General features: G+C 34.3%; 1 protein-coding gene across 5 annotated transcripts; it reads left to right on the top strand.

Annotated features, from left to right (window-relative positions):
- Positions 1–6061: 6061 nt before the first annotated feature.
- LOC141611676 (uncharacterized) lies at positions 6062–9474 on the top strand. Of its 5 annotated transcripts, none has more exons than XR_012528687.1 (4): positions 6076–6570; positions 7030–8254; positions 8356–9098; positions 9280–9474. XR_012528687.1 is itself a non-coding variant. In XM_074430263.1 (2 exons), exons 1-2 carry the CDS (start codon positions 6161–6163, stop codon positions 8072–8074), a joined length of 1455 nt encoding a protein of 484 aa, XP_074286364.1. In that variant the 5' UTR covers positions 6062–6160; the 3' UTR covers positions 8075–8319. The 5 variants fall into 5 exon arrangements, 2 of the variants coding, with proteins under 2 accessions (XP_074286364.1, XP_074286365.1); XR_012528686.1 differs by having other exon boundaries at positions 8343–9098; XR_012528688.1 differs by having other exon boundaries at positions 6093–6570; positions 7185–8254; positions 8343–9098.
- The last annotated feature ends 2376 nt before the right edge of the window (positions 9475–11850 follow it).

Here is an 11850-nt window from a genome sequence, read left to right as displayed (position 1 = left end):
ATAGACTTTTACGGTCTCTTTTGGCACGCATTTCTATGTATTTGAGTGATATTATGTCATTTTATACCCCGAATAGTCTACTTTGTTCTGTTTTGCATTATTTGCAGGTACGAACCGGAATGACTGGAAATCAGCCTAATTGTGGTCCTCCAAGCTTACTTAAGAGAGTCGGCGTGAAATCTTACCGTCTTGAGATGCGTGAAAGCATCCAAAGGAATAGGAGAATACTCAAGAAGTTAAGACCTTTCGATCGAACTCCCAAATTAGCTCGATCGAGAGGCATGAGTGTCAAGAACCCCTCGATCGAGATGTACTGTTCTCGATTGAGTGAACGCAAAGGCGAAGGCCTCGATCGAGATGTCCTGTTCTCGATCGATGGATATACTTAGAGAAATCTCTCGATCGAGTAACTGTGGAGCTCGATCGAGAGGCCACGCGCTGATGGGCTTTGGATTAGCTGTGTTGTTATTTTATATGCCTTGTTTCTTTACTGTTGTTTTGATATAAATAGGCAAGGAATACTAGAGACCTAATTATCAGATTGAGGACATAAAAACGGAGACTGTTGCTTTAGTTTTTGGATGGGAAATACTTTTCATTGCCATTTCTCAATTCTTCCTTCATTGAACTCGGTATTATCTTTAATATAGTTTCAGTTCAGTTTCATTTATTATGTTATCTATTGTCATTTGTTTGCCATTATTGTCCTCTATTTCGATTATGAGTAGCTAATCGCATTGCTAGGATTTAGGGTAGCCATGGCGTAGGAAGGACGAATTAATTAGAATACCCGTAGTCTAGTTGTATGCATCTGCTGCTTTAATATCTTTTAATTGTTTGAGTCGACGCACTCAATTAACTGTCTCGATATCCCCTTCTCCTAGATCGAAAGGTTGGAAAAGGAGTAGTTCTGCAGCGTTTCATTAGGACCTTTGCTAGCTAGGGCGAAAGCTAAACTAGTATTGCCTAGGGCGAACTAAGGACCAAAAGGTGACGTTTATTACCCACAGTGTGAACTTAGGGCATTTACGATTTAGTCCAGACTTTAGAAGCCATGGTGAACCGACAATCCTAGTATCTTTCTCTCTTATTCATCTCTACTTTATTTCTTTCTCGTTCCTTTTACTCTCTCCCTTGCTCGTAGTTTCTAGAAAAACAAACAACAAACCCCCCATTTTGGTTACTTTCGACAGACTTAGTTGACTATAGGATTCCCATCTCCCTGTGGATTCGACCCGACTTCCCTAGCTATTTATAGTATAGGCTTGTTGGCATTTATCTTTGGTGTTGAACGACACGCATCAAGGATTGAGGAGTATTTATAGACTTTCACCTTTTGTCACGTAGTGGCCAAGTGGCAAAGCAGGTGGAAAGACTGTTCTACCCTCGGCCGTGGGACCCATGGCAGGCCGGCTGGCCTGGTTGACTCCATGCCGAGGGGACTGGATGTGAGTACGCGGATATGTCTCCCGGCTGGCTAGTTGCAAAGCCGAGACCCAAGTGACAGGCTGACAGGCTGCGTCGGTTAGGCTGTCAAATACATTGACTTGTTGTCTATTAGCTTTGACCTTCCTCAATATGTTGACTCGGTCAGCGGGTGTAGAATATGCCCCATCACTTTGGTTATCAATTTAACCTATTTATTTAATTTTATTATTTTATTAATGATGATCTTTTTGCTTTTCTCTCACCATTATATAACAATAATCATAATTTCCATGTTATTCAAAAAATTGGTATGTAAAGTACAATATTATAAAAAGGCAAGACTAAATATTTCACTAACTCATCTCACTAAGCCATCTGTCATAAAAAAAATTATTTTTTATTATCATGTGTCTCATGCTTATTAGTAAAAAAAATTTTAAAAATATAAAGTCTCAAACATACAAAATAAATTTAAAAAAATGATTCAAACTTTTTATTTCCCTCTCATAACTTTAGTCATCAATTTACCCTATTTATTTAACTTTATTACTTTTATTTAATGATGATCTTTTTGCTTTCCTCCCACCATTATATAACAATCAAAATTTCCATTTTATTCCAAAAATTGGTATGTAAAGTTTACATAGATAACTAGAATACTTTTTTACTTTTTTTCTTTATTGTATATTGAATTAATTAGAAATTTATTTTTTATTATTTTTGTGTTTTCAAATTGCAGGAGGATGATACATACTCACATATCAAAACAACTGTTACCTTAAGCAACTTTTTATTAGTTGAATATGCAACTGTTTTCACTATGAAGTTTCATGCGGCGGCCCTAAAACCCCATCTATAATCTATACAATCTAATTAAAGGGGTACTTAAAATGACAAATTTAATTAAATGTAACATGGAAATTTAATGTGACGTGGATTATCAATTTATAGTTACATGGCATTGATTTCATTCACTCATCTATAAATAAATCTATACAATTTAATTAAATGGTACCTAAAATGACAAATTTTAATGTGACAAAAGAATGTAAATGTAATAAACTTTTTAGTTACCTCTCATCTTTATACCTATTAATAATTAATACATTCTACTAATTTAACATCTAACTTTTTTCTTAAATGATGAATTCTTGGCTTCCCTCTTCATTTATACTATCTATACACATTGTCATATTTTTGTCTACGATTATCATCTCTTGTGTTATCACAATATCTCTACTTGTCTACCTTAAACACCTTTGAGATTTTATTTTGTCGGTCTAAACACTCTAATTCATTCAATCAATAAAGAGAGCTTAAAATAACGCCTAAATATTTGTTGGAAGATAAACATTCATAGTCCATAATTTTTAAGCTTATTAAAACAATAAATTATTAACGATCCCGTGATTTTCACGGGCTCCAAAACTAGTTAGATGTAATAATGGAGCACCAATTTGTCAAATTGTTGTTCAAAACCTAGCTCGTGTAAATATCATACTAATTTGAGTGATTCGGTAGTCACCAAGGACCACCATCAATCCTAATTTAATTAATTAAATAAATAAAAGTTTACAAATCCTAATTTTATCTTTAACAAACAAATAAATTTTGAATGATTAATCAAAATCAACAAATAATATTAATAATTGATAAAAAAAAAAGTAAAATACTTTATTAATTGTTAAATTGGAATCAATCTTTTGAGTCATTTGAGCAACTAGAATAAGTTTTAGGAAAAATGATGATTTAAGAGTTCATTTGGTTGGGTTTTAGGTAAAAAAGGATACTAAATGGAATGTTTAAGAAAAAATGTATGTGAAAAAATAAAGTTCGTATTTGAAAAAAAAAACGTATTTATAATAAAAGTAATAATAGTAATATTTTTAATAATAATATTAGTTTATTAAAATTAATAGTAGCATTTATTAATAATATTATAATTAATTAATATTCATATTCATATTAATAAGAGTATTAGTAATTGTATTATTTATATTAATATCGATATTATTGATTTAGAAATAATAATAATAATAATAATAATAATAATAATAATAATAATAATAATAATAATAATAATAATAATAATAATAATAATAATTGTGATGATTAATTAATTAATAAAAATATTAATAATATTGATATAACAATTTTAATATAATAATAATAAATAAATAAATATTAAAATATTAGTAAAATCTATAAGTTTAAGACAAGTAGAAATGAAATATCTTTTGAACTTAGTGGGGTTGAACAATCGAATGAAGTCGAGCCGAGCCGAAATCGAATCAATGAAGTCAACTGAATCGAATCAATCAATCAATCAATCAACGTCAATCGAATCGAATGAATAAGTGAGCTGAAAAAAATAAGCCAGAAAGAACCGGGCCTAAGTACCCATTATCATTTTCATGTGTCTAATAATTTTCGGGTGCTGATTTTCGCAGTACACATTTTACTCATCGCAGTACACTGTTGACAATTATACCCCTCTCATTTCCTCATCCCATTTCTCTCTCTAAAGTATTCTCTCTAATTTTAAACACACATTCCCCTCTAATTTCACATACCCTATTTTCGGCGGTTGTGGCGGTTCTTATCAACGTTTTGCACCACCGTATAGTACACCACATTACTACTTTATTGCCTATTATAATATTATTTGCATTGAATTTCCGCATGGCCAAGCTTCTCCCGACTCTCTCTTCCTAATGTATTGCATTTACTACATTGAGTAATGTACGAGTACTACTTTTTGCACTCCCACGCAGCCCTCCCTTCTGCAACTCTCCCTCCCGCACATGATTCCGTCGAATGGCCACCGATGACCACATATGTCGTCCTTCCTGCCGGCGCCTGTCTATGTCACCTGCGACATTCAAGTACTCCAATATCCTACTCCCACCAATTAGCCCTTAATTAATTTTAATAAAAACTCTAATTAAATACTCCCTCCACTATTTATTATATGACGTTTTAGAGGTTTGCACAAGTATTAAGATGAGATAAGTGTACACTTTGAAAACAGGAAAATATGAAAAACAAATGCTGCATTTATTATTAGCTTACATTTAAACCAATAGAATAATAGCATGAGAAGTTTTAGTCAGAGAAATGAATAGACAATAATCTGAAATTGCAGTAAGTTTTATGGGAATTGTGCATTAGATTAACATGGGATATGGTGAAGCATAAAACGTCATGTAAAATGGAAAAAACAAAACCTTTAAAACGTCAAATAGTAAAAACAGGAGGGAGTAAGATACAAAATATAACAAAGAGTTAAATTTAATTATTTAAAATGGGTTAGTGAATTAAATATATGCTCTATAATCGAATAATCATTCATAATTGAAGAATTCGAAGAAGGTTGAAGGAGGTCAATGATTCAACAATAGAAAGAGGATGGAGAAAATTAGATTTGAGTTTTTCTAGTGAAGGGTAGACAAATGAAAAGTTTGGTACAAAAAGTACTGTAATGAGTAAAAAATGTACTGCGGAAATAAATTACGTAATTTTCATGTATGGAGTATTTAGTACCCGCTTTGGTGTGCCTATAGCCTGTTTTCGCGTAGCAACTAAATTTGTGTACATTTAAGTAATTAAGTATACATTTTGTTAATATAATCAATAAATATTGTTTAGTTATACGAAAAATGTGTTAAGATAAACTAACTAAAGGTAAATGATCCTAAGAAATTTTCGAAAATAAAATTTGGTGAATATTTGGTGAGTTTCTCACGGTTCCCAATGAAGCTGGATCCAAAATCGAACCCTAAGTATATCCTCCTAGATTAATTGAAGTTAAAACAACAACGAAATTGATTCTACCATGTCTTCTGTTCCTGTCAATCTTTCAAGTAGTATTGCTTGTATTACGTGTTTTCTTAGTTGTAATCTCACTTGGTATTGTAATGGTATTGTGTAAACTGTTTTTATTCTAATATAATATGTTATTGTTGTCAAAAAAAAACGAAATTGATTGGGTTTGGATTACTTATGAGCTAATTCGTGCAAAATTGGCTTCACTTGAATAAATAAGATTGTTATTAGTTTGACCAAAATTTTAAAATAAGTTCAGATAAGGTTGTTGGCAAGTCAGATTTGAACAAGTTTTGGCAGCTATAGTACTGGACACTCTTTTTAACCAGTCGTCTCATTGTCGGACACCGACACTTGCCTAAGCGTGTCGGACACCTATAAAGTCGTGTCTAACTTTCAACATTTATTTGTACACGTGTCCTACGCGTGTCCATGGTATTTGGGCACGAGTCCAACGCGTGTTTATGGTATTTGGACATCATTTGGAGTGAATGATCTTTAGACGAGAAATAAGCTATCGAAAGAGATTGGTTAGAAAAATGAGTTTGGGTGAAAAATGGAAATGATATAATTAAGCCCAAGTTTTACCTTCACTTGTTTAAATTTAATATCAAATTATCAATATTTTATTAAATTTAAAAATATATTATAAAATGGAACTTTGTAACTATAAAAATATACTCTATATTTTATTAAATTTAAATTAGGTGCCTCATGTCCTAAATTTCATAATATGTCGTATTTATGTCTGTGTTCGTTTTGGTGCTACCTACCTCTAGTACCAGCCAGCCGCCAGCCCTCAAGTCCTAGCAACAATGTTAGCAGACAAAATAGCTAACAAAATAAACCTAGGTTTATGTTTTCTGGGTATCTTGATTGACATTGTCGAAAATAGAGGGAAGTTGAAATGAAAGTAGAAGAATTTTTAAAAACCCTGAAAACAGCGAAAAGAGTATGCCCATCATCATCAACAACCCTTGAATCTTCCATAAATTCATCATATACACCCTTCAATACACTTATCAATAATACTTTTTCTTCTTCTTCTTCAACAACTACAACTCAATCTACAAACACTCTTGAATCTTTTCTATCCTCTCTAACTTCTCACCAACTTCAATCCTTTCTATCTGATCCAACTGTCAAAACATTTGATTGTTTCAGAATCTTCAACCTTGTTCTTCACAGTCAATCTTCTCTTTCTTTTAAACCTGGTTTTCATCCTCATTTTACCCTCCTTTGTAGGCTTATTAAGTCCAGGTTCTTCCAGAATGCTGAGTTTTTATTACACAAACTCATCCTCGATCCCAATTACAGGTAACAACCTTTCTTATTTTGAATACATAATTGCTGCAAATTAGAGCTGCCCTTTTCGAATTCAGAGGTCAAAGTTCTCTCATTTTGCTGCAAATTCTAGTTTAAATCACATTTCGTCCAATTCACACCTACCCTTTTCTTATTTTCCTGCAAATTCTTGTTTATGTCTTGTATTTTATTGAAATTGAGGTACCCTTGTCTCATTTTTGCTTCAAATTGTAGTTTAACTCGCATTTCATCGACTTCAGAGATACCCTTTTGCCAGTTTGCTGCAAATTGTTGTTTAGTTTAACTCTTGTATTTTAGTTGAAATTAGAGGTACCCTTGTCTCATTTTGCTTCAAATTTTTCAAGTCCCATTCAGAAGCTACCCTTGTCCTAGTTTGGTGCAAATTGTTAGGTACCCTTGTTTGAATTCGCCAGAGTATAATAAATGCTACTTTCACCATAACTACTACAGGTACCCTTTTACGGAATTTGTCCATCATATCGAAAAGTATTGCAATGAATCAAAGATAATTACAAAAATGCTGAATATGTTGCTTAAGAAGTACTCTGATAATGGGTTGTTTGATATGGCTTCTACCGTTTTCGATTATATGCTTGAGAAAGCAGTTGAACCTGATGAGAGGACATGTTCTGTTCTTTTACACGCCATGGTTAAAGCTGATAAAACCGATCTAGCATTTGAGTTTTTTCATCGAATGGTTAATTCAAGTATGAAGGTTTCTGTTTACTCACTCACCATTGTGGTTAATGGATTGTGTAAGATTGGGGAGTTGAAGATGGGTAGAGAATTGGTGGAAGAAATGTCTAAAAAGGGGATTAAACCCAATATTGTAACGTTTAATGCTCTAGTGGATGCTTCTGTAAGAAGGTTGGATCTTGAGGAGCTAAAGTTGGTGTTGCGCTTGATGGAGGAAGAGGGAATTCAATTTGATGACTCAACTTATAAGCTTTTGATTGAGGGTTATACAGCTTCTGGCAACGTAGAGGAGGCCGAGAAATTTCTTTTGGAAATGCATGACAAAGATGTTGAGGTTGAGGGTTATTTGTACATTACGGTGATAAGAGGCTATTGTCGATTGGGAAGGGCAAGGAGTGGACTTTCACTGTTCAGAAAGCTTAAAGAGTGGAAGCTTCTCACAAATGGCGACATTTATCGGAGTTTAATTTCTTGCTCGTGTCGGGTTGGAGAGATGGGTCAGGTGAAAGAGTTGTTGTTCGAGATGTGTAGCAATGGACATGTGCTTGATGATGATTTGCTTAATACAATAGATGATGGATATAGAAAAGCTGGAATGCTGGATGAACTTGCAGAATTACAGTGTATGCTGAAGATGAATGGCTCTCCCTTTCTTCAGAGTTCCATTGACGCTGACTCCAAAGTTGAGATGGTGATAACTGACGTACCCAAACTTGAGATGATTGTAGATGACGTGAAGAATGGCACAGCTGAGGAAATGGTTGTGGACGATGTTCTTAAAGCTTACCAATCACCATAGCACTAGGAGATATTATCATACTCTTGATTCAACTGAGTTCTTGGAATACGAATTTCAAACTTGAAGAACATATATATGTTCTGGAAGCAGAGAGTCGTGTTAACTCTATCTCACAATCAATTCCTTATGTAGTACTCATTTAGATTTAGGGTTTATGGGTTGCTCAGCTTGCTCTCACATGTAAGACCATCTCGTACAAGTTTTTGCATTCAGGAAGATATAATTTATAATGTTTCATAATCTTAGTTTTCGAGGTTGATAATCTCAGATTGATTCGCCAGGGTCATGTTGCAGCCGAACGGACAAGTGGGTCAATCAGCTCCACACAAGTACGCCTTGTATAGCACCCTTTTCAATGCACATGTAAATTATCTCTTCTTGAAGTCGTCAATAAGGCTGATAAGATAACCAATTTGGGTAGCAGCTTCATTTAGATATATTGTCCCCTACTCCCCTTTTCCCTCTTGATTTATGCCAAATTAATTGTTACCTTTCTGATTTTAGGAAAGAATAAGAGTCGACATCTTATTATGTAACTACTAGTCCCTCCATCACAGTTATGTTGTGCCCATTTTCGTAAGTCGACATGAAGTTTTATTATTTTATCGCTTTTTCTTAACCATCCCAAAAAAGAAAAGAGTACAATAGAAATGGGAACTTAGATATATTCATCATTTACTTGCATGTACTCTCACTTGTGTTTACATTTGTTCAATCCAATTTACGAACAATAATGTTTGTGTATGCATTTGTTCAAAAATCAATTTGAGAACAATGGACAGAAGTTTGTACGGTACCAGTGTAAAGAGGCTGGAACATTTGCGAATTCTGCACTTCTAACGGACCTAGCCACTCATGTGGTAATGGTCGGAGCTGGAAAGGAACTCCTTCATACCTCTGACCGCTGTGGATGTGCTGTTTGATGTGGCTTTGTAGCACACCATAACAGAGGACTAAATTCTTGTTTTCAAAGGCATGGTAACAATCACAACAGTTATCTTATAAAACAAGAGCTGTCAAACAGGTAAATCAACTCAATACTTCTATGTTTACCGTCTAATTACATACGTCTTTTCATTCATTGGATTCATAACATAAGTGAATATATGTGAGGAGTATTTTATTCAAATGGTATGAATCTAGTGAATGGCAAGAAGTATAAAATTGTCTCAGAGAGTTTCATAAGCTACGTTTTATATGTGCAGAAGTTTCAACTACCATGCCAAAGTAGCAAAAATGCCCATCCTTGGTAGAGTGCAAGTCCAAATAAACCCTACTTGGGCCCATTTTTTTTTTTTTTTAAATTTAAAGTCGCTCTTTTTAACTTTAATTTAGATTCTACAAGGTTATTTATTCAGTTCTGATGCTATTAGTCTAATTTAAATCCTCCATTCAATGCAGTTCAAATTCTTTTAAGTTCAATTTAGTGCAGATCCAATAAGTTTCGTTTACAAACTTTGTTAACTTATACTCCGTATTAGGTTATGTTAAACTTGTTGATTCAAGTTAACCTATATTAGGTAAACTTAATTCACCCACTAATAATTAAGTTAAGCTCAAATTTTATAATTTGTGTTCAGCTTAGATCTTATGGGTTCAGTTCGTTCATTTTAGTTCAGATTCTATAAGTACATGGACAATATAGTCACTCATGTTTAGGGATGGCAATGGGTAGGGTCTGGGTAGGGTCCGCCTCGACACGGATCCGGACCCGAGATTTTCTCTTTGGACCCGTACCCGACCCAGACCCGCAAGGGTCTAAAATTTGAGGACCCATACCCGGACCCTATGGGTAAGGGTAGGGTCTGGCTACCATGGGTCCGAGTTTCAAGAACTTTAAGTAATGGATTAACAATGGGGTCTATAATATTAAAAAAAATTCATACTATTTTAACATTATGAGTTTATTAATCTCTATTGTACACTACCAAATCCAATATACATACCAAAGAGATTAAGAAAGACAAAGAATACCTAAATTAATTTTACATCCAAATACATGTGAAAGAATCAAACTCGGAACCCAAAAATCAATATCGTACTTGATAGCCGTCTCCATCTGACCGTCGTTGACTGCCGTTAATGGTGGTTGTCGGTCGCCGCCTATTAGACAAGTGGTTTCCAGTCGCGTATCAGTGCCGTGGTGGTGGTTTTCTTGTGTCAGTGGTGAAATGGAGTGGTGGTATTGTCAGAAGAGTTTGGTTGGGTTTTATCACTTTATGGGATGAGGGAAGAGAAAAAAACTTTTAGTTGGGTTTCTACGGTATGCCAGTATGAATTTAGAAAAGTTGTGATTTTGATTTTTTTTTTTTTAATAAAGGGTCTAAAGGTCGGGTATGCCGTATGGGTCTCATAACATAGACCCGGACCCGAAATATTTTCTTAATACCCATACCCGACTCATACCCATTGGGTCTGAAAAAATGAGACTCATACCCGACCCATTAGGGTCCGACCCTAAGGGCCTGGGTCGGGTCCCCGACCCACTGCCATCCCTACTCATGTTGGTTATGGTAAATCAAGCTAGATCAAATCGAGTTCGGGTTTTGAGGTCATGCAAATGTCCAAGTCGAGAGTGATTGCCTGATAATCATTGAAGCGCTGAAGAAGAAGAAGAAGCAAGGAAGGAAGGAGTATTTTTCATCAAGTTTTAGACGATATTTTATCTCTTTGTAATGTTTTTAATTCCGTTATTTGGTCGTTTACGCGTAGGATTAACAATATGGTGGCACATGCTCTCGCACATGTCACACCTTGGATTTTTGGTAGGAGTGTGTGGCCGGATCAGTTACCTCCGATTGCAAACGATGCTGTACAGTTTGATTCGTTATTAATTTAATTTAGCCTTCGAGTTTTTCCCCCCCAAAAAAAAATTAGAGTTCAGGTTTTGGAGGGTCAATCCCGGATAGGAGTCGGTTTGGGTTTATGTCGGATAACATTGGGTCATGGTCGGGACGGGTTCGAGGCACCCAGGTTATTAGCATATGTTATTAGCATATGTTTAATCATATATTTTCAAATTTAAACCGTTCTTTCATGTTAGAACAATTTTTAGGTACTAATTACTTTATTTTTAAGCTTGAAAAATTAAATTGGATGTCAATTTGGTTTTATTTTGACCATTGTTAAGTTAATTTGTTATTGAGTCAAATAAGTTTAATCAATATCATGTCACGGGTCATCTCATGTCGTTTCAGGTATGGTTCAAATTAATTTGGTGATATAAACAGATTGGCGATTAAATTGGCGATCCGGTCAAATAAGATCGTCTTCAAACACTTTGGGATTCAAGATTATATTAAGGCATTAATCTGAAGATCACACTGTACATCTATCTTTGTGCTTTATGTTAGTATCCTTGTGATAATCTGATGTGACTAGAAAACTAATTGAGCAAAAGTTGACGAGGACTCCAGGCATTCGTGCAAACATCACCCATTATCTCTTTGGTTGTCAGCCATTGAAAAGGTCAACTATCGCTTAATAAGTCAACATTGCAAATTAGCAGCAAATGTAGTCTCAAGTTTTCGCTAAACTAGTTTTATACCCGTACAAAAAATGTATGGGTTGTAATAGCAGGCACTATCATTAGCTACATGAGCATATAATTGAACGTTGATTAAGTGCTCAACACCGTAATAATATAAATAGTCATATTTGGAGATTTGAATATTTGAGAAATATTAGATTTAAATAACAGATAATATACAACCGTATTTTATCAGCATTATATTAAAGGTATTTGACATGTTAGACCCGTTGAATGTATGAAAATT

Source organism: Silene latifolia, chromosome 11 (assembly GCF_048544455.1).
Source record: "Silene latifolia isolate original U9 population chromosome 11, ASM4854445v1, whole genome shotgun sequence".
Taxonomy (NCBI): Eukaryota; Viridiplantae; Streptophyta; class Magnoliopsida; order Caryophyllales; family Caryophyllaceae; genus Silene; species Silene latifolia.
Note: the sequence above shows the minus strand (reverse complement) of the source record. Positions and strands in the feature narration are given on the sequence as shown.

What these genes read in the sequence shown, in the direction of transcription:
- LOC141611676 (XM_074430263.1), top strand. Translation starts at nt 6,161, where the DNA reads ATGAAAGTAGAAGAATTTTTAAAAACCCTGAAAACAGCGAAAAGAGTA. An exon ending in ATCCTCGATCCCAATTACAG is followed by an intron (nt 6,571 to 7,029) that starts GTAACAACCTTT and finishes TAACTACTACAG; the next exon opens with GTACCCTTTTACGGAATTTG.